Source organism: Alosa pseudoharengus, unplaced genomic scaffold (genome assembly GCF_046254945.1).
Source record: "Alosa pseudoharengus isolate Yale_2024_CS ecotype anadromous, Long Island Sound unplaced genomic scaffold, YU_APseudo_1.1 YU_APseudo_1.1_scf_14, whole genome shotgun sequence".
NCBI classification, from domain to species: Eukaryota; Metazoa; Chordata; class Actinopteri; order Clupeiformes; family Clupeidae; genus Alosa; species Alosa pseudoharengus.
Window position 1 is genome coordinate 7,814,742 of NW_027468609.1, and position 20,000 is coordinate 7,834,741.

Consider the following 20,000-nt stretch of genomic DNA (forward strand, 5'->3'; position numbering starts at 1 on the left):
GTGGCCTAATCTTAATGTAATAAGATGGTCCCTTCAGATGTGTGGTGTAATTGGATGTCAGTTGAGCTGCAAGTCAGAGATGTTATGTGATAGTCATTTACCAGTCACATGGGTAATATGAGCAGCACATAGTAGATGTTATGTGATAGTCATTTACCAGTCACATGGGTAATATGAGCAGCACATAGTGGAGCTCCACACACATGACTGATTTAGTTCACACACAGTGGAAGACTGTAGTATGGTGAAGGCAGTGGGTCATTCACTACTCTACTCAGGTTCTGGTGCACGCACAGACACAGCATTGTAAACGGCACTTCACCTGCTGATATGGCTGGGCTCTGGGGTCATGCATTGGATAGGCCGGCACAGGATACTGTCCTCTGCCGTCGTAGTACTCTGGGTAGCCTGCGCCGTAGTATCCTCCGGGACCGGGCATGGGTTGAGCCTGTGGATGGGGTGGCCCGTAGGAAGGGACGCCACCTGTCACCGACGGAGGACGAGCCGGGTCGCCATAGGGTGGGGGCTGGGGATGGGGCAAGGGAGCAGGACCTCCAGGAGGGGCAGCAGGTGGAGGCATAGCTGGAGGAGGCATAGCCGGAGGAGGCATAGTCGGAGGAGGCATAGCTGGAGCTGGCTCTGGGGTAGGTGTGGGCACAGCCGCGGGCACCCCTGCAGGCACGGCTGAGGGCATGGCTGTGGCGATGGCTGTGGCTGAGGACGTCCGTGGCAGAGGAGGCTGCTGGGCGGCAGCTGCCGGCAGCGTGGGCGCTGGCTGGGCAACACCCATGGGCACGCTGGGTGGATGGGCGCCACGCTCAGTGATGGCAAAACCATCGCCCTCTCCCTGCGTGCCCTGCTGGGCGTCTTTGGTAACCTGCAGGTAGAAACCGGAACCGGGGGCGTTACCCACCTGTGCTGCTGGATTGGCCAGCTGCGGCTGGGGCGGAGTCGGCGCCTGATTGGAGCTTAGCGATTGGTGCATAGAGAAATCAAGTAGCGCGTAATTTGAAGGCTGATTCTGATTGGCTGCAGAGGAAGAAGGTAAAGCTTGGGAATTAACAGGTGGTGTGGATTGACTGTCCCCTCGCAGTGACTGGTTGTTGTTGACCAGAGGGAGGGGCTTGGCAGCTTCCTTAGTCTCTAGCGCCAAGTTCAGTGGACTCTGATTAGGGGGGAAATTTCTGGAACCTTGAGGAAAAATCGGCGGCTGATTGGCTGCGAGAGGCGACTGTGGATTGGCCAGAGATGGTGGGCGTGCTGGCAGAGGCATCTCCGCTAAGCTGTTGGGGTAAGCGTAGGCCAGGCCTTGCGCCGGGGGAATCACACTGTAATTGGAGGAAGGTGGTGCGATCAGCACGGATTGGTTCAGCGCCTCGGCGGGGGGAGTGGACACGAGCAGCGAAGCGTAGCCCAGACTTGCCTGGGGGGCCGGGCTCAGAAGGCCATGATCAGGCGGGTTCTCCAGGTTCTCCGAGGGTGGTGGTGGTGGTGGTGGTGGCGGCTGCACCGGCTGCCGGTTGGCATGCTGCAGGTCCAGGGGACCGTCCTCGGGGGGCTGGATGACCTCGGCTGGCGCCGCAGTGACCAACGAGACGGCCAGCGGGGGGGCGGCGGGGGCCAGCAGGATGTTCCCACTGAGGTTGGCCGAGTTGTTGGGCGCCCAGAGCGTGGTGGCGGGACTGTCGCACAGGCGTCTCGGCGCCGGTCTGTTCGGCCCTGGCTGGCCGCGATCCCCGGCCACCACGGGGACACTCCCGGGCAGGAACTGGGTCTCCTGGTCGTCCGGCGGCTGCTCAAGGTTGCCCGGCAGCGTGTCGGTGGGGGCGACAGCGGTGGTGATACTGTCTGACCTCTCCATCACTACACGTGCGCGGTCGGCCACCGGCTGCATCTGCGCGACCGGGTGTGTCGAGTGCGAGCGCACAGGCTCGAACGAGGAGTTGGCGCTCGACTGGAACACTCCCACTGGCTTGGGCGGGCTCGGGGTGGGGAAGGCGCACGCCTCACCGGAGGGGGCCGAGTCGATCTGCTCGAAATACCCGGCCGAGGGCGATGCCCCGGGATCCAGGGGCCGGGCGCTCTCCTGCTGGATGAAGGTGCCCATGACGCCACTCTGCTGGCGTCCGCTGTGGTGGCTGACGTTGCTGTGGCACGACGAGACGCTAGCGGAGCGCGCAGGCCGTGGGACCTGATCCGGCGTCTCCAGGTTGGGTCCGGTCTCGTACGGGTGCGGCAGGGGCTCGTTCGGAAGCACCTCCAGGTTCGGGACGCACTCCAAGTTCTCCACGGTGTCGAACTGGGCGCCTGCCGTCGCGCCGGCGGCAGCCCCGGGCTGGACCGGCTCCGGAGCGTGTGGCAGGTGAGAGACCCCGTTGACCTGCGCGTCTCCAGATGGCGTCTCGATGTTCTCCACGTCATTGCTGCGAAAGAACATGCCCAGGGTTCCGGTGTCAGAGGGTTGGCTGTAGGGCACGGCCTCGGCCTGGGGAAGAGGTTGGCTTAAATAGCCCTGGGCCTCAAAAGACGCGGAGTTCTGGTGCTGCGGGAGAAAGTGTCCAGGCAGGCCCATGTTCTGCTGATGCATGTGTGGCGAGGGGCCGGGGGGAGGCGGCGGGAAAGGCTGCGAGTGGTCACTGGTCGGCTGGAAGTAGTTCTGTACAGACGGAGGACGGCTTCCGTGGTCATACATCCAGGGCGAAGGCTGAGAGGCCTGTGGCTGAAACGGGCCACTTTGCATGGGGGGCGAGGCCGCCTGGGGAGGATCTGTAGGGGAATTGTGGGAAACGTAGGCGGGAGGCTCGCGGGAGTTGAAGTAGGCTTGCTCAGTGGGGGGCGGCTGCGGGGTGAACACGCTAACGCCCGAGGCGGAAGGGGGAACAGACTGCAACAGCAGGGAATTCTGGGTAAAGGCTGCTGCATTTGGGGGCTGCATTGGAAGGTGGTTGCTGCTGGGAGGTGGAGTATTACTGGCCATGGGAGGCATGGCTTGTCTCCCAAAGGCAAACGGATCAGTCATTGGTTGGGTAGGTGGTGCCGTTGCCATGGAGGCAGAGGCAGCAGCAGCAGCAGCAGCAGCAGCAGCCCCATGTTTGTGGGGGCGGTTCCTCCGGAAGGCGTTGGGCCCGGACGTGGGTGAAGGGCCTCCAACTGCATTTGGAGGGGTTTTGCGAGGAGGGGGCTGCATGACCTCTTCAACACTCCTCTCCAAACACGCACACTCTGGGAAATAAACGTAAATGCACAAAGGATATGTCGTCGCTCTTAAGTCAGGCACTTCAGCCAAAGTGCTTAAGAGTTACATTATTAAACAGAAAGTGCCAATTATGAGGTGAAGTTAGAAATTATTGTCAAAAACAAATATTCCTCAACACATAATTACTAATTATGTAATAATTTTATGAGAACAGTTAAAAGAAAGTGACTATGCACATGCTGTGCATCTTGAGTGCTATTTGGGCCTTACTGTAGACCAATGTCAGGAATCTTCCAGCACTAGCCAGATATATCAACAATATGCACCTCAATGTAGCAGTTTACAATATTCAAGACAATGAACACACAGGATTCATTCCTGTTACTTGGTTTAACACCCAGTAAATATAAACCTAAAGTAAACATGTGAAGTATGCCAGCTGTCACATTTGTGGTGCAAATCTGGTTGGCCAAGTAGCCTACACTGACTCCCTCTCTATGCTTGCCTAAGATCAACATAACAATAATTTTGTTAAAACAATGGCATATGGCGTGGACATCTTTTGAAGGAAACATAACAGATGAATTACTAATGTTTTCACATTAGGATGTTGGAGGGTGAGATTAGGTGAGTATCCGGTTAATGACCATATGTAATAATCAGAAATACACATTTTTAACTGCCTTAAGATGCATTGCTATGTGTGTTTAAATGTGAATCACATCATTACGCAACACAAAAGCAGAACGCTGAATAATCTAGCTCTGGACTTTGGCACCACTTGGTTCCTTTTCTAAACAGGATACACGCTGTTTTGGCTGCCTTACCCATATTATTCTCAGCCATTAAACTGTGACATAGTTGAGGTGTTCTCTCCATTTCCATAATATATCTAACGCCAAAACATAGGTCTGGCCTACTCTCTTCTAAATCAATAGAATTACTTCAACCGAATGCCATTTTATCAGTGGACGTCCTGAGCTGTTATCACCAGGGAAATATCAACGCTCTCTTCACTAGCGTTTGCGTATGATGCCGGTCGGAGAACTCAAATCCTTACTATTAAAAACGTCACATGGCAGCTCACTTAAAGCTTCTATCTACACCCCCACCAGGGTCCGTCTGAGGCCACTGACATTGATGCTGTCAGCTTCTGTAGTGTAAAACATAGCGAGCTGCTGATTTGGCACTTAAAAATGTTGTCCGAACAGCCGTGACTTTGGTCAATAACATTACAGGAACTAGATGTGCAAACAGGATGCTTATTGTTAGTATACCTAGCTAGCAAACCTAATACCACTAAGGCACATCTACCTTTAAATGGCTTACAGATTAGCTACCCCTCTCTTCACAGCAGTTAGTAAGTAACTGAAAGCGCAATATTGTCTAGTAACGTTACAAGTGCAAAAAAATACAAACCACCTGCCTACATAGCATTCTTAGCGATAGACATGATAGCTACCAAAAGCCGCAATATCAAACCTTTTAGAAAACACATAAGTACGGCTATCTCTCGATGTAGCGGTTCAGCTAAGCTAAGACATGGGAGACATCACCACACGTCAAAAGAGGTGATAAACTAGCTATCACGTTCAATCAGCATCGAGCTCCCAGATTGCAAGGTAATAAAAACTGGCAGGTGTTGTCAGGTAAAAATAAACATGTCAAATAGCGAGTGAAACAAATGTTTAAGTATGACTCGAAGGACCTACCGGTCAAATAACAGTAATGTTAAGCGAGCCTGCAAGCTAGTTAGCCGAAAAGACCTCTTTCTTACCAGCTTTTCATACTGTTCCTTTAATGTTCATCGCATACACTTTAACTGCAACATCAGAACATTTCAAGAAACTCTGATTTGATCAACTGTTCTGCAGAACTGACATCCACTCCTATTGTGGTAGGATATAGTAATCAAACTAACCATGAAATTGACAACTCCGATGCTGACACAACGCTAACAAACAGCAAGCCAGAGTTCGCTATCCGGTTAGCACTAGCTATCAAGGCTAGTTAAAGTTACGACATGGGAGTTACCACTTAACCACACACTTAGAACACATCAGAATGAAACAAAGGTATTCGAAAAGTGATTCTGCTTACCACTCGTGTATTGTTGAGAACTGAATCTCAATCTGCAGAAAGATTAATTATGAATTTTCACTAATGTGTAGGGCAGTGAGGCTGGCAGTCAACCGCCATCTTTGCCAAGCACATCCTGCTAGGCGACGTGTACCTGAAACGTCACTATCACAAACACCGTTGCGTCATATTCGTTCTCGAACAGTGAAATGATTTTTCCGTGTAAACCAGTGTAGGCCTAGGCCTAATGCATATCTGTGCCTAAAAAAATAAAAAGTAACATTCTTCACTATTTGTATATGTTAGTATTTTACACGGATTGTGCTTGATAAGTTCGAACCCGGTTCGAACCCTGAGTTCACACCCGGAAATTGATAGACAGTACTATGCCCTCTTGTGGTTTACAAAAGGGTTGCTTTAAAATAACATCTTGACAGGTGGCAAACACTCGCTCAAGTCAGAGCCAGAGAAAGAGAGAGCTTTCTCTACTACACTGGCCTTTGTCAAAGAATAAAATTAACGTCGCCGTTTCTGGAATCATGGCGGCGTTCTGCATTCAACAATACAGTATACAATGTGCGCTGCTGGTGATGACAATGACATTCAGCGCCTAGGGCTAATTCAACACTTCGGGTGAATGGATGCATGTGTTAATTGAGTAGTATGCTATCAAGTTTCACGTTTATTTTCATGTAGGCCCACACAATAAAGATGCAACACAATTTATGAAATTCGTAAGACTCAGCTCAACTTCACAGGGTAAATTAGTCATAGATACAATGATTAAATATATCTGTACAAAGAAGTAAGAGAAACTAGAGTGGCTAGTTTTTAAAAAGAGCAACAATAAAAATGATGCAAAACCGCTGTAAATAAATAAGTGGTGTGTGCAGGTGGGTGGACTGTGTTACAAGGTCCATTCCAGTGTGCCTGCAGACCAAACAGGTACACAGATGATGCAGTAGCATTCATTTTGAACACTGCTCTCTCTCACCTATATCAGAAAAACATTTAAGTATGGATGCTGTTCATCGACTACAGCTCTGCTTTTAACACAATGGTGCTCATCATCAGAGATGTAGTGGAGGCCAAACGCAAGTAAACTCAGTTTATCCACCTCTGAAATGGGCAGCCATGGCCTACTGGTAAGCGCTTCGGACTTGTAACCGGAGGATTGCCGGTTCGAACCCCGACCAGTAGGCAAGGCACCTAACCTCTCACTGCTCCCTGAGCGCCGCTGTTGTTGCAGGCAGCTCACTGCGCCGGGCTTAGTGTGTGTTTCACTAATTAACGGATTGGGATAAATGCAGAGACCAAATTCCCTCAAGGGATCAAAAGAGTATATTTACTTCTTGAATTTCCCCTGGGGATCAATAAAGTATCTATCTACTGCTCTTTCTTTCTTGAAATATTCCACCTTATGTCAGTCTTTCTCTTTTTCACCAGCATAAGTGTTCGTGGACTTCTCAAGTGCCTTTTAACACTGTGTGCAACCCCACCTGATTGGACAGAAAATACTCCAGCTGGATGTGCGGAGGGGCCGTATGACACCTGCTTCCAAATCTGACCCCCCCACACACACACCACCACCACAACCGGGCCTTATCTTCGACACACCTGTTTTACCCCTCAGTTTGTTCACTAAACACAATCTCTCACTTTTGCCTGTCCTCCACAACCACTTTCTTCCATTGAGCAACAAGGATGCATTCCCATTTATCCACAGCATTAGATCACCATAGGTGTGTCTCTTTGGTTTGAAAAATGTTGGGAACATAAATGAGATTTCACACAGGCTATTCGGCTACCCATTCCTGATATACTGTGTTGTCAGTTTCTGCTGAGATGAACTAGCCTGAATAGCTTACAAAAATGCACCAGATTTTGAGATAGGGCGGGGCTTTAAAATTAATACTTTAAGTACAGTGCCTCTAGGATATTATTAGTGCAGCAATAAGCAATACTACTGTATAAGAACTGTGATGTACTGTAGTCAATTGTTGTGTCACTCTAGACTGTAGACCAGGGGTCTACCTTTTTTCCTCCCAGAGCTACTTTGACAAAATGAATATGGTTGAGAGCTACTAATATTTTATAGGCTAGTAGCATGTATTCACATAGCTGATCTCCACCCAAAACAGCTGAATAAGTTTTGTATGCATTTTCTCACTCGTCTCAGATTGTCAATTTGATTTGATAGGAATTTTATCAGGTTTACCAAGAGATTTTGTTATCAAATTCGCAAACATTTTCCTTGAACCTTATTTTGAGACCTTATTTTGAGACCCCTGCTGTAGACTATGACCCTTTACCAAGCATCTGACTGTTGGCCTACCACTGTTACAATCACATAACACTAAAACAAAATTTCTGCTAATGATATTTCATAAAACACAATTTGGGAGGACATTTAACTGGTGGGAGAGGGCAATCTTAAAAATGTATAAATTATTAACCCTGTGTTTATTGATTAGTAAGGTCATCCTTTGGTGCTCAAAACAGCTTATTATAGGTATTATTAAATCAACATGTGTGTGCAGACAATCACTTAGGATGCACTAATGTTCTATAATAAGGTCAAGGAGCCTGGGCAGTGACCCCCCCCCCCAACCACCAACCCCTTCTCATTAACAGGACAAAATACATTTTTGTATGCCACAATATAGCCTATCGTGTAAGATTTTGTAACGTAGTGTTTCCCTCAAGTAGGCTATCAACTGAATACATCGTTAAACAATTTTTGTTTGCCATTAATATAAATAAACCTCTATCTGTTCCAACATCTGTTTGACACATAATTTCTTAGATTACTAATTATTGCTTTAAAGGTATATCACAATTCTAATCTGATATTGCATACATACTATATATATATATATATATATATATATTGCATATGCTGTCATTCGAAACTTACAATTTTACGTTTAGAGAAAAGTTATTTATTTAGAAGCTCTTCCGGGTCACGATGACCTTTCTATATGAGCCGATGCTGTGCCCTCCATTTCCTTCATTCCGCTGCTCGCGAAATAGCCGGGTTGTGGTGGAAGACTAGCTTGTGTGTCAGGGTATCATGCTGTCGGTTCGTGTCGCTGCGGCTTTGGCCCGCACCCTTCCCCGCAGAGCCGGATTCGTGAGTATTCTACACTTTATATTTGTTTAATTAGATTAATGTTTGGAAGATTTTATTCAACTTATTAAAATGAATGTCATCCACTTGAATGACGAGGACGGTCTGCCGCGGACCGCCATCTTGCACACAGCGGGCCTGCTGCACGCGCAGCCTGTCAGTGCAACATTATTTAATGTGAATGTCGTAGATAACAATAAGTTATCTAGATCTTTGCATTCATAGACTGCCACTGATACAGTTGAATGTAGCTCGACAGTTCGGTCACAGCAGGCATTGTGTTTTCAATGGCTGACATTTGACGGTGAAGGTCAGATGCTAATGTTAGCATCTTTAGCTGACATTTGTGGGAGGTGGTGTCTGATAATGTTAACGTGTTGTAGTTAGCTAGATACTGTTAGACACCATGTTCTAAATGGCATTTTGGAACAATTCCGATGGCAATTAAGTATTTAAAACGTAATATTAGCTATGCGTTAGCTAATGTTACTCAGGCTAGGACATGGTGATGTGTGCTCTGCATAATTACTTTTGTGCAAAACTCGTTAGCACAACTTGTACAACTCGTTAACGTTAGCAACGCTCTGAGTTTAGCACTAGGCTTTGCATGTAACGAACGTTAAGAACTAGGTCGTGGCGCAGGTGACATTGGTGAGCTAGATGGCCAGTTAGCTTTAAACTGTTGATTGACGAGTCGTGGATTACCGTAGCCTAGCTGTAGGTTGACACACTAACGTTAGTTTTTATACACTTTTGTGTGCGGAAAGGTGTCCTTGTAGCGCGAAGACCGAAATAAGCATCTGAAGGTCAGAGCCTGAACAGCCTGAAGACAACGATCTAAGCCTACCTTTCTTGTAATTGTCGTCACCACTTATCACTAATAATATTGAGTTCTCCTGTTCTTTCAGATCCCTAAAAATGTCGCAGCAGCTTGCGTCGGGGCCAAAAATCTACACACCACCAGCCCATGGCTGGCGAAAACAGGTGAGGTTGGATTTCTGAGATTGGAGAGGTTGGATTTCTGAGATTGGAGAGATTTCTGAGATTGGAGAGGTTGGATTTCTGAGATTGGAGAGGTTGGATTTCTGAGATTGGATTGGATCATGGAGTTGTCTTAATTTAAAGTTAAATGTAACGTGTCTGTGTAATTGTCTGCAATGGCATTAGGAGTAGATGTCATGTACAGGTCTAATTTAGTCAAGGTAAGTCAATGTCAGGAAGGTCATTGTTTAAGTAAGTGTATATATACTCTTTTGATCCCGTGAGGGAAATTTGGTCTCTGCATTTATCCCAATCTGTGAATTGGTGACAGTCAGCACACAGTGAGGTGAAGCACACACTAATCCAGGCGCAGTGAGCTGCCTGCATCAACAGCGGCGCTCAGGGAGCAGTGAGGGGTTAGGTGCCTTGCTCAAGGGCACTTCAGCCATGGCCCACTGGTCGGGGCTCGAACCGGCAACCCTCTGGTTACAAGTCCAGAGTGCCACGGCTGCCACCAATTATGTTTGTAACAAACATAATTTAAATCTGTCATTTGTATAGCGCCTATAACCATTGAAACTGTCTCAATGTGATTAACAGCATATGAGTCCCTTAGAGCAAGTACTAAGACTGGCCTTGAAACTCCCTTTAATATAAACAAAGTTATAGTTTATGTTCCATACACGATTGCTTGATGTATACAACATTCAGTATGATAGATTCAAGCTGTAAATGGGAGCACCAGCATTTAAGTTGCAGAACAGATTACTGTACCATGTGCTCTTCAGGTTAATATCTTAAGCATAAGGGCTATGAAGAGAGAAACTGTCAGTGATTGCACTCATTTATATAACTAGGAAATGGGCAGGCAACAATATGTATAAACATGCCGCATAAGCAGAATGGAAGTTGTGGATATCAGTCAGTTTGGTGGCAATGAGCAGCTCCAAGCAGGTTTCTGGAAGTTGACTGTATGGCAAGACTACTCTAGCAGACTACAGTGGAGATGGTGTAGATAAGAGGGCATGCATTTGGCGGCTTGGACAGGGCTTGGTTGCATTCAGATGTTTACAGTAACATGTTATTGATGCTAGCTGTTAACCTGAATGTTTTACAGGAACTGCTGAGGTCTCCAGTATCCTGGAGGAGAAGATCCTGGGTGCTGACACAGGGGCTGAGCTAGAGGAGACCGGCCGTGTGCTGTCCATTGGTGACGGTATTGCCCGTGTCTATGGCCTCAGGAATGTGCAGGCAGAAGAGATGGTGGAGTTCTCTTCTGGCCTTAAGGTGAGCTGGACGCCAAAGTGACATGACAGTCTCCCTCCTGTGGGAGCCTCAATTGTTTTATGGTAATTGCATGAATGCAAAGTCCTCAGTCTGTTAACTGGAACTAAAAATGAAAATGTTTTCTCCTCAGGGTATGTCTCTGAACTTGGAGCCTGACAACGTTGGTGTTGTGGTGTTTGGTAACGACAAGCTCATCAAGGAGGGTGACATCGTGAAGCGTACCGGTGCCATTGTGGACGTCCCAGTCGGTGTGGAGCTGCTGGGCCGTGTTGTGGACGCCCTGGGTAACACCATCGACGGAAAGGTAAAAGCGTTTACGTATGCGTGTGTACGCGTTTGCTTGTTTTGGTAGTCAAGGGTGTTAATTTTGTGATCACTAACTGTGTACATTTTGCACGCAGGGTCCCATTGGCTCTAATGAACGCAGGCGTGTGGGTCTGAAGGCCCCTGGCATCATCCCTCGTATCTCTGTGAGGGAACCCATGCAGACTGGAATCAAGGCCGTGGACAGTCTGGTGCCCATTGGCCGTGGACAGCGTGAGCTGATCATCGGTGACAGACAGACTGGGTAAGACATGGACTACAATTATAAAAGTTAATTGATGTGAAAAGCTTGGTAGATTGGCAGCATGGCTGACTAAGCTCTCAAGTTTCTCTAAAGAGAATCTACCATGATGCTAACAAATGGAATATCCCCTGCATACAGCAAAACTGCCATTGCCATCGACACAATCATCAACCAGAAGCGCTTCAATGAAGGAACAGACGAGAAGAAGAAGCTGTATTGTATCTACGTTGCTATCGGCCAGAAGCGTTCCACCGTGGCCCAGCTGGTCAAGCGTCTTACCGATGCTGACGCCATGAAGTACACTATCGTGGTGTCTGCCACCGCCTCTGATGCCGCCCCCCTGCAGTACCTGGCCCCCTACTCTGGCTGCTCCATGGGAGAGTACTTCAGAGACAATGGCAAACACGCCCTGATCATCTATGATGACTTGTCTAAGCAGGTAAGTCCTTGCCTGTCCTTTCCTTTTCAGATGTAGCTCATCCCATGTAGTCAACTGAGATTGGACTGAGGTGTTGGTGGATGTATTCAAATATGGTGTCTGATTTAAATTGGAATGTATATTGGTGTTGGGTCATAGTCCCTCATTGCTGAGATACAAACCTGAAATGTGTTTGGTTGTGTTCCATAACCTTTCCCCTTCTCCCTTTGCAGGCTGTTGCCTACCGTCAGATGTCTCTGCTGCTGCGTCGTCCCCCTGGTCGTGAGGCCTACCCCGGTGATGTGTTCTACCTCCACTCCCGTCTGCTTGAGCGTGCCGCCAAGATGAACGACAACTTCGGAGGTGGATCCCTGACTGCCCTGCCAGTCATTGAGACCCAGGCCGGTGATGTGTCCGCCTACATCCCAACCAACGTCATTTCCATCACAGACGGACAGGTGCGGTGTTGTACCTCGGCTTCTTTACAAGACGTGTCCTGATTGTGTGTGTTCTGTTACTGGTTACTGATATTCATTCTCCTCCTCAGATCTTCCTGGAGACAGAGTTGTTCTACAAGGGTATTCGGCCAGCCATCAACGTGGGTCTGTCTGTGTCCCGTGTGGGTTCCGCTGCCCAGACCAGGGCTATGAAGCAGGTGAGCTCTCTGAACTTGATATCTCCATCAGGTCATCTCTTTTATTGTAATTGCTATTAGGATGGGGATGCTCATGTGTCTTGCCTGTTTCGCTAGGTGGCCGGTACCATGAAGCTGGAGCTGGCCCAGTACCGTGAGGTGGCTGCTTTCGCTCAGTTCGGTTCTGATCTTGATGCCGCCACCCAGCAGCTGCTGAACAGGGGCGTGCGTCTGACTGAACTGCTGAAGCAGGGACAGTACTGTAAGTACACATCTCCAAGCATCAATGTTTACACAATATAAAAACGCGTGTTAAGAATTGCCCCTTGAGGCGTTGCAATCCGACTGGTTTTGGTCGAGATTGTGTCAGGAGGTGGCATAGAGAAAGGCTCTACGTCTACACTTGGTACCCATAATGCCATAGGTGCTTAGTTTGATTAATAGACACAACACAAAACTTAAAATTAAGTTCAATTGGAATTTTTACTTTCTTAGGATGAATTATTTTTGCAGTTAAAAACAATGGTGAAGGACTGGTTATTGAAGTAAACATCAGTTGATAAATTTGTCTTAACTGCATAAAGAATAAACTCCATGAGCAATTGTTGCTGTCTTTTGCAGGTCCCATGGCCATTGAGGAGCAGGTCACAGTAATCTATGCCGGTGTCAGGGGACATCTTGACAAGATGGAGCCCAGCAAAATCACAAGATTCGAGAAGGCTTTCTTGCAGCACATTCTTAGCCAGCACCAGGAACTTCTTGGTGCCATCAGGTAAACAAGTGTTTTCAGTTTGGTGTTCCTTTCCTTCCTTGACCCCTCCAACCCCCAATCTAATTCAATATGCGTTTGTTTTCCAGGGCGGACGGTCAGATCTCAGAGGCATCAGATGCTAAGCTGAAGGCGCTCGTCCTCCAGTTCTTGTCCAGCTTCGAATAAGTTTCCGCTATTTGTGTTGTCCATATTTGCATAGTGCTCCAATTTTATGTTTCTACCGACGTCAAAAAATACGCAGCACTTGATCTTTAATGTACAGAAGTCTCCCAACAGAGAATAAAGTGTTCTACTCCAACACAACTGCTTTTGTCTTCAGTAATAGACCCACTGCATTTGACTGTCAAGTATCACATTCATATATTAACTGCAGAGAGGGACTGGTACTCTCCAAACGAACCTGAATGACGTTCCATTACTCTGTACCAAATAAAGTTTCTCGGCTGTGATGGCAAGTCTTGGTTCTTGAATGATCTTTATGGCTCTAGTAGAAGAACTTAAATGACAGGATGTTCTTGGTATTTTATTGCCTCAGACATTTGCATAAAAATAAGTGGAATGGGTTGGTCATCCATCTGTTTTTTGTGTGTTTTTTCAAGTATGGTGTCCAAGTGGCAAACATTGCCCCATAGTGAGAAAATGGTCCAGATGCAATTACCTTTGTGGACATGGCAGATTGTTTTTAACTCAATCCTACAACCAGGTCACCATTTTGCATCCTTAACTGAAAAGGACTATCCCATGCCTTATCCCCTAGGTTACCCATAGCCTCTGTGCATAACTATTGGACTCTTAGGTCCGAAGAAAATAAAGGCAAGCAAATTCTTCATAAATATTTAATAAATCATGTAATCAACAGTATTACAAAAGTTATTTCAGCAGTACATGGTGTATAAATGTGGAAAAAGTGAACCTTGTAACAAACTATTAACTTGCTCAAAAGGTGACAAAGATGACTCAAGTGACATACAAAACATGTGTAAGCAGTGATTGAACAAAAAAAATAGCTACAACAACAGTGATCCAAAACCACAAATAAAAAAAACGCCACAATAAAAACAGGCTAATGTGATTAGTATGTTTAACAGTGAGTAAAGTGATTCCTGCTGCAGCCAACAGTAGTGTGTGTGTGTGTGGGTGCGCGTGTTCTGGTGACACTATTGATGCTATTTATAATGTAGTGGAAATTCGAGGCCAGTACTGGTCAAAGGGTCAGATCCAGTACTGTTTGGGAGCCATGCTGGGGGCGTGTGTACGTGGAGGCCGCAGCTGGTTCTGTGTGATGTAGCTGGGGTCGTAGTAATCCCACTCCAACGCTGACGCCCACAGTCCACAACCCAAAGCCTCACTGTCTGCAGACAAGATGCGCAGAGACACACCTGCACACACACACACACAACCTCAGAAATCTAATTCTGTAGGGTTAGGGCATATTGAGTCAAAACAGTTGTATAGTTGTTACCCAGACCCTGACAAGTGGAAGTCTTGCCATGCCCCTTGCCTGCGCTTGCGCCAAAGTCGCTGTCCAGTCCAGGTCCTACAGCGGAGCCCGCAGAGGATCCTACAGATGGAATGAAATAGGAGTTCTCTGGCGGGATGCTGCTGGCAACCTCACACTCCATATGTACCTGGTTTAAAAATCCAAGTTCCACGTCACTGTGGACTTCCAAGGTGCTGCTCTGGCGCAGGGGCCCACAGCACTGCAACACAAGGCAGACACAGACAGACAAACACATTCACACAAACACCAGTTAACCGGACATCAGTAGGCCAACTCACCAATGTTTTATCAACACATTATGAGGTAAAGATCCTTACCCTTGGAGCAGGAGAGTTCGGAGGTACAGTGTTGGCACGTTCTACGTCGGAGTCGCTGGACTGTGTGGGTTCCAGTGGAAATCTTCGCCACTCCACAGGTCTGCTAAAATAAGCACGTGCCCGACGTGGCAGGCCTGCCCTTGCTGCTGAGCCGGTGGTTGATGTTGCTGCCAAGAGCGTGCTTGGCACAGGCAGAGATCCAGAGCCAGCGCAAGTGGCTCCGTCCGGTTGCGTAGAGCGCAGACAACCGGCCACGCGCTCTTGTGATGAGGTAAGCGACGACGTAACGGGCATGGCCAGAATCGGCCTGGACACAGGGCCATAAGTCCTCCCATTGGGATACGAGAATGACGGTCCATCTGTAAAGTGGGAGACCCTTTGACGCGTGGATTGGAGCAGTGAGCACTGCGAGCTCGTGCGCACTCGAGTCTTGCCTCCTGCTAAAAGTAGCAACTTGTGCCCAAGCAGCAGGCAGTTGAGTAGCAGCACTAGCAGTAGGCACGGTACGAGAAGAATAATTACTATGGTCAAACCAGGAATATTTGCCGTCACTGAAGGTGTCGCAGACACTGGTTGATCCATTTCAGACTTTTCATATCACTGAATTGATGGTGAAATGATTGGAGGTAATTGTGATTGACGTACGATTTGATAGAGAAATGATTAAAGGTAGCCTAATTGTGATTGACGAACGATTTCCCAGATGATAGGCCTACAGAGCACAGGTGTGTCTTCAAATGGCGCATCCGCAGGTGCTGCAGCTGACGGGTGTGTTAGGACTGCTGCCATGCCATACCACGTTTTCGACATGATCCCTCAAAAATCCCATTGCTTTCGCCTGTAGGCTATTATAATAATATCTACATCCAAACAGAAATAACAGTGGGTCATAGGCTACTTTTCGACAGTTTATTTGTACCTAACGCACTGTGTCGCTTACTTGCTTGCAAACTTTGCGTTGCCATCTTTCCTTGCCAGTAGCATAATTGAGAACAATCTGACAGCAATTATTGATTTTAAAAAACACGCCCCTTTGTTGCTCCTCGTTAGGCTAAATTGGAGGAAAATCTCTAGTAAAAATACCAGCTCACCCTCTAACGAGAGTAAGGAGCCTTTTCTGTGGTTTAGCAAATATGTCTTATTATGGACTGAGCCATCAGTCAGTAGGCTACGCACCAGCTCAACATGACAAAATCGAAATGTTATGCGCTAAGATAACATAGGCCTAGACAAATTTTTTTAAATTGACCCATGTTGCCTTGGCTTTCACTTTCATCTGATATGATATGGTGATATGCAGAATTCTTTTTTTTTATTTTTTATTTATTGATCGGGCTTTGATGTTTGGGCTTCTCCACGTGTTCCTCTGTCACAGTGTAACAATGTGGTAGGCTATACTATGTGTTGTGGTGGCGAACATTTCCTGTTTGTGTTCTATGTTGTTATGCTTTGCCTGGGATCAGGGATGTTCATGGACTATTAACGCCTTGAAATGTATACCCGCGGCACTTTATTGTACTGTAAATGACATGAGATGTGTTGCGATGTATTGTTGACTGCACTGGAAATAAAAAAAAGTGTACTTGCTGTTTGGCCAATGTTTGATTTTACTTTACTGCAGAAATGTTGTATTTTGGGCATAATATGCATGACATTCACGTAGCTTAGCCTACAATATACCTACCTTCTTTAAAAATAAGTACAGATCATTTAAGCAAAATGTTAGGTCAGTTTCTGAGCAGACATATTGAGAAGGCTACTGGTGGTAGCCTACACAATCTAGGTATAAGCTATGGGTGCCTGCACAAATCCAAAACGATAGACCATTTGATAGACCATTTGGAGAAACGAATGTCCAAGATTTAATTTCTGTATAAATGAGGGGAATTGGTGTGAGGGGAACAAAGCGCTACGAATAGATCCACCCACAGTTAACGCTAAAGAGGGCTAATGGCCTACAGTCTTGGAAGTATATGTGTGATTGTGATCTCTCATTTTTCACGACTTCTCATAAATCTGTTCATTTTTTAGAAGGTCTGCAGCGCCACAGAGTGGACATTTCGTTTTATTGTTTCAATTTCATATGTCATTGTTATAATCTCATGGGTAGCCTATTTCTATTTTCTCAGTTTATCAACATTGTTGAAACCCTTTTTGTGAATGAAATTATGACGTAATGGCGTCGTAGCTAGGTGGCCAAGCTATTACGTCACAATGGATTTGTGAGTATAAATTGCCATACCTGACAGTAGGCCTAAACACAAAGATCTATAATCTTTGGTGAACACATGCTTTTAACTGTGGAGGATCTTTAATCTTTTTAAACACTTTTCCCAAGCAACTCTTCACAGAGAAAAGGTAAGTCCTTATGAACAAAAAAACTCATTACTGAAGTAGGCTAGCATTTAGGTAGATAATTTGAATATGTCCTGATTCCATTTGCCCTACAGGCCTACATTAATTCTTTCTGTGGAATTCCTGCTTTTTAAGGCCTTCTGCAATATGAATAACGGTAGGCCACCTACTGGCAGACCAACTACTGGCAGACCGATTGGAGGTAGACTCTTGCCCCGGCGAGAGAGAAGATCCTTCATCCCTGAGATGAAGGTCTTAAGTGACAAAAAGTTCAGTCACATGATAGTGATGCAAGAATCTGCTGGGCGCTCACATGTGGCTGGCCTGGAAGAGCCCACCAGGTGCCCCCTGTTGCCAACGCACAGACGGCCTGGACCAATGCTGACCAATGCTGTTCCACGGAAGACCAATGCAGCTGTCCACTGCTGCAAACTGCCCCCACTTCCCCATACCCTCAACTTCCTCAGCCCTGAATATCCTGCGACTCACGCTGATGAGAACATCAAGATGGTGTCCGCTGTTACAAACAACTCCAATATGGCAGTTGCTTCTAATGGACATCCCCAAAAGTTGTTTCCTCTGCTTGTGGAAGAATCCAACATGGCAGCATCCTCTCTGAAGAACATCAAGAAGAAAGATGTCCCTCCGGTGAAAGGGTCCCGGAAGGCGGTCCAGCAGTCCACTAAGATGATTAACAATGACAAGAAAGCTGTCCACTGCTGCAAGCTGCCCCTGCTTAACAACCATATTGAAGACGTTTCTGATGGACATCTCCAAACACTGTCTCCCCTGCTTGTGGAAGAATCCATTAAGACAGCCTCCACGGTGAGCAGCAGGGAGGTGACTCCTCTTAAAGACCTCAAGAAGAAAGATGTCCCTCTGGTAAAAGGGTCCCAGAAGGCGGTCCAGCAGTCCACTGAGCTGATTAACAACGAGAAGGAAGCTCAGACCAAAAAGACTCCATTCCCACCTCCCAGCCAGGATGTCGGCACCAGAAAGCCCCAGCCTCCCTCCAAACTGCCGGTTAGAAAAACAATTGGTCAGCGCACACTGAACAAGAAAATGGCTGAAGTTGCCGCCAATGCCCTACAGGACCTAAATGTAGAGGTCATTGCTGATGTCTCTGCTGATGGCAAGACTCCAGATGCAAAGATTGCTGAGGATCTTGGCATTGTGGCTACCCGTGACCAGAAGAAAGACCTCAAGAAGAAAGATGTCCCACTGGTAAAAGGGTCCCAGAAGGCAGTCGAGCCGTCCACTGAGCTAACTAACAACGGGAAGGAAGCTCAGACCAAAAAGACTCCATTCCCACCTGCTTCAAACCAGGATGTCGGCACCAGGAAGCCCCAGCCTCCGTCCAAAATACCGGTTAGAAAGACCATTGGTCAACACACACTGACCAAGAAAATGGTTGAAGCGGCCACGTGCAGTTTTGGTGACTCGATGGTTACCAGGATGGTGAGCACGAATCTGCCGTCTGAAAATGGCCTCCTGCCCCGTCAGGTGATGAGCGTGTTTCCAGAGACACCGGACACTCCCCAGGAAATGGTTGCCGAGGCACCCAGAGCCGCATCCCGCAGCAAGCCGGAGGAGATCCGGGAGCGCAGAAGGGCAGGAAAGCACAGCGAGAGGTCCCTTCTCCTGCAGCGCAGTAGGTTCAAGGCAAAGCTGCCGGGCAGCAGGCGGGTGTCCCAGTCCCCCACTCTGCTGTTCATCACAGAGGTGGACGAGTGCTCGCCCTCAAACTCTAAGGCCTCATCACCTGCCGAAACAGAGAGTAGCCCTTCTGCCACCTTTCAGCCACGCCCTCCAGCTGGACCCCGCCCACCAAGACGGCCAAATAACAGGCTGACCCGACCGAGGAGCCAGAGCACGCTTGGATTTAGAGCGTATGAGGACGAGACTGAGGAGGATGAACAGGACAGGCAGATGCTGGAGGCAATGCTCTCGCCATGGTTTAGGAGCAAGAGCCGTGGATCTTGAAGGGACCAGCGGCATATTCTCACAATAAATTTACAATTTTACAATACATTTACAAGTTTACAATAAAGTGTTTAACACACACCCAATAACATATTACCAGCTGTTGTGGTCTGATTATTTAAAAGTGTATAAGTATGTACACACACAGTTTTTAAAAAAGCTATGATGTTTATCCAAGGATCCCACAATCTGCCATGACAACATAAAGCAGATAGTAATCATTGAAGGACCAAAGCCTTTCTACAGCTCAAATGGCACTCATCTGAGTAGTTGTTTTGCTCATGACAAACATTATTACTTTGTTTTAGTTTTCTGCAACCATAACCAAGGTCATGGAACTAATACCACCATTCTGTGCACCTGTGGAAAATTAATCGGCCTACTAATACAGTGTATTCGACTCCAAGTAGAGTATCTTAAATATCATAATCTCAGTTGCCCTTGAGGCCATTCCAGTGGGGTTTGAGGCCTGCTTTTATATTGACATGCAACCAGATCCCTGAACAGGGCCAGTGCTGCTCTTCCTCATATATTACTCCACGGCAGTCATGGCCCAAAGAGTGCTTTTCTTGCAGTTTGCCACTAGAGGCCCTTGTTTTACAAACTGAAATGTGGCTTGTGAAATACATAGCCAGTAAACTCCTAGACTGATGCTGTAAAGAAATGTTGCCTGGCTCCTTGGTCATTAGTTGGTGATTTATTTCAAGCTGACACAATTTAGCCCAGAGTTTTTTCCAAAATATGGAGTTGCACATGGATAAGTGAGCTTCTATTAATTA

General features: G+C 47.0%; 3 protein-coding genes and 1 non-coding gene across 8 annotated transcripts in view; 2 read left to right on the plus strand and 2 right to left on the minus strand.

The window, feature by feature from the left end:
* sec16a (SEC16 homolog A, endoplasmic reticulum export factor) overlaps positions 1-5,473 on the minus strand; it is a 19,283-nt gene extending 13,810 nt beyond the window's left edge. For 4 of the 5 annotated variants that reach the window (XM_076283692.1, XM_076283691.1, XM_076283689.1 and 1 more), the window contains exons 1-2: positions 5,297-5,472; positions 323-3,222 (exon numbers count right to left, since the gene is read on the minus strand). In XM_076283692.1, the coding sequence (XP_076139807.1) occupies positions 323-3,187 (2,865 nt within the window). In that variant the 5' untranslated portion in view covers positions 3,188-3,222; positions 5,297-5,472. Of the gene's footprint in view, positions 1-322; positions 3,223-5,296 lie in introns of all 5 variants that reach the window. The other variant, XM_076283690.1, reaches the window with a different exon arrangement.
* A 2,803-nt stretch (positions 5,474-8,276) lies between these two features.
* Positions 8,277-13,520, plus strand: atp5fa1 (ATP synthase F1 subunit alpha). The gene is made up of 11 exons (XM_076283693.1): positions 8,277-8,408; positions 9,314-9,389; positions 10,504-10,673; positions 10,804-10,977; positions 11,075-11,241; positions 11,380-11,680; positions 11,893-12,117; positions 12,207-12,314; positions 12,411-12,555; positions 12,915-13,065; positions 13,152-13,520. Exons 1-11 carry the CDS (start codon positions 8,349-8,351, stop codon positions 13,228-13,230), a joined length of 1,656 nt encoding a protein of 551 aa, XP_076139808.1. The 5' UTR covers positions 8,277-8,348; the 3' UTR covers positions 13,231-13,520.
* Positions 12,612-12,744, plus strand: LOC143123586 (small nucleolar RNA SNORA17). Its single transcript, XR_012986872.1, has one exon. It is a non-coding gene; the product is annotated as a small nucleolar RNA SNORA17 (small nucleolar RNA).
* Positions 13,521-14,277: 757 nt separating the features above from the next.
* Positions 14,278-15,465, minus strand: hwa (huluwa). Its single transcript, XM_076284957.1, has 3 exons — positions 14,884-15,465; positions 14,567-14,765; positions 14,278-14,444 (listed from the first exon to the last, which is right to left on the minus strand). The coding sequence occupies exons 1-3, from the start codon at positions 15,463-15,465 to the stop codon at positions 14,278-14,280; spliced, it is 948 nt and encodes a 315-aa protein (XP_076141072.1).
* Between the last annotated feature and the right edge of the window lie 4,535 nt (positions 15,466-20,000).

Coding starts and splice junctions, on each gene's coding strand:
- atp5fa1 (XM_076283693.1), top strand. CDS start 8,349: ATGCTGTCGGTTCGTGTCGCTGCGGCTTTGGCCCGCACCCTTCCCCGC. Junction 12,118..12,206: donor TTTCCATCACAGACGGACAG/GTGCGGTGTTGT, acceptor TCTCCTCCTCAG/ATCTTCCTGGAGACAGAGTT. Junction 13,066..13,151: donor GAACTTCTTGGTGCCATCAG/GTAAACAAGTGT, acceptor TTTGTTTTCCAG/GGCGGACGGTCAGATCTCAG.
- hwa (XM_076284957.1), bottom strand. CDS start 15,465: ATGGATCAACCAGTGTCTGCGACACCTTCAGTGACGGCAAATATTCCT. Junction 14,766..14,883: donor CGAACTCTCCTGCTCCAAGG/GTAAGGATCTTT, acceptor CTTGTGTTGCAG/TGCTGTGGGCCCCTGCGCCA. Junction 14,445..14,566: donor CGACTTTGGCGCAAGCGCAG/GCAAGGGGCATG, acceptor GTGTGTGTGCAG/GTGTGTCTCTGCGCATCTTG.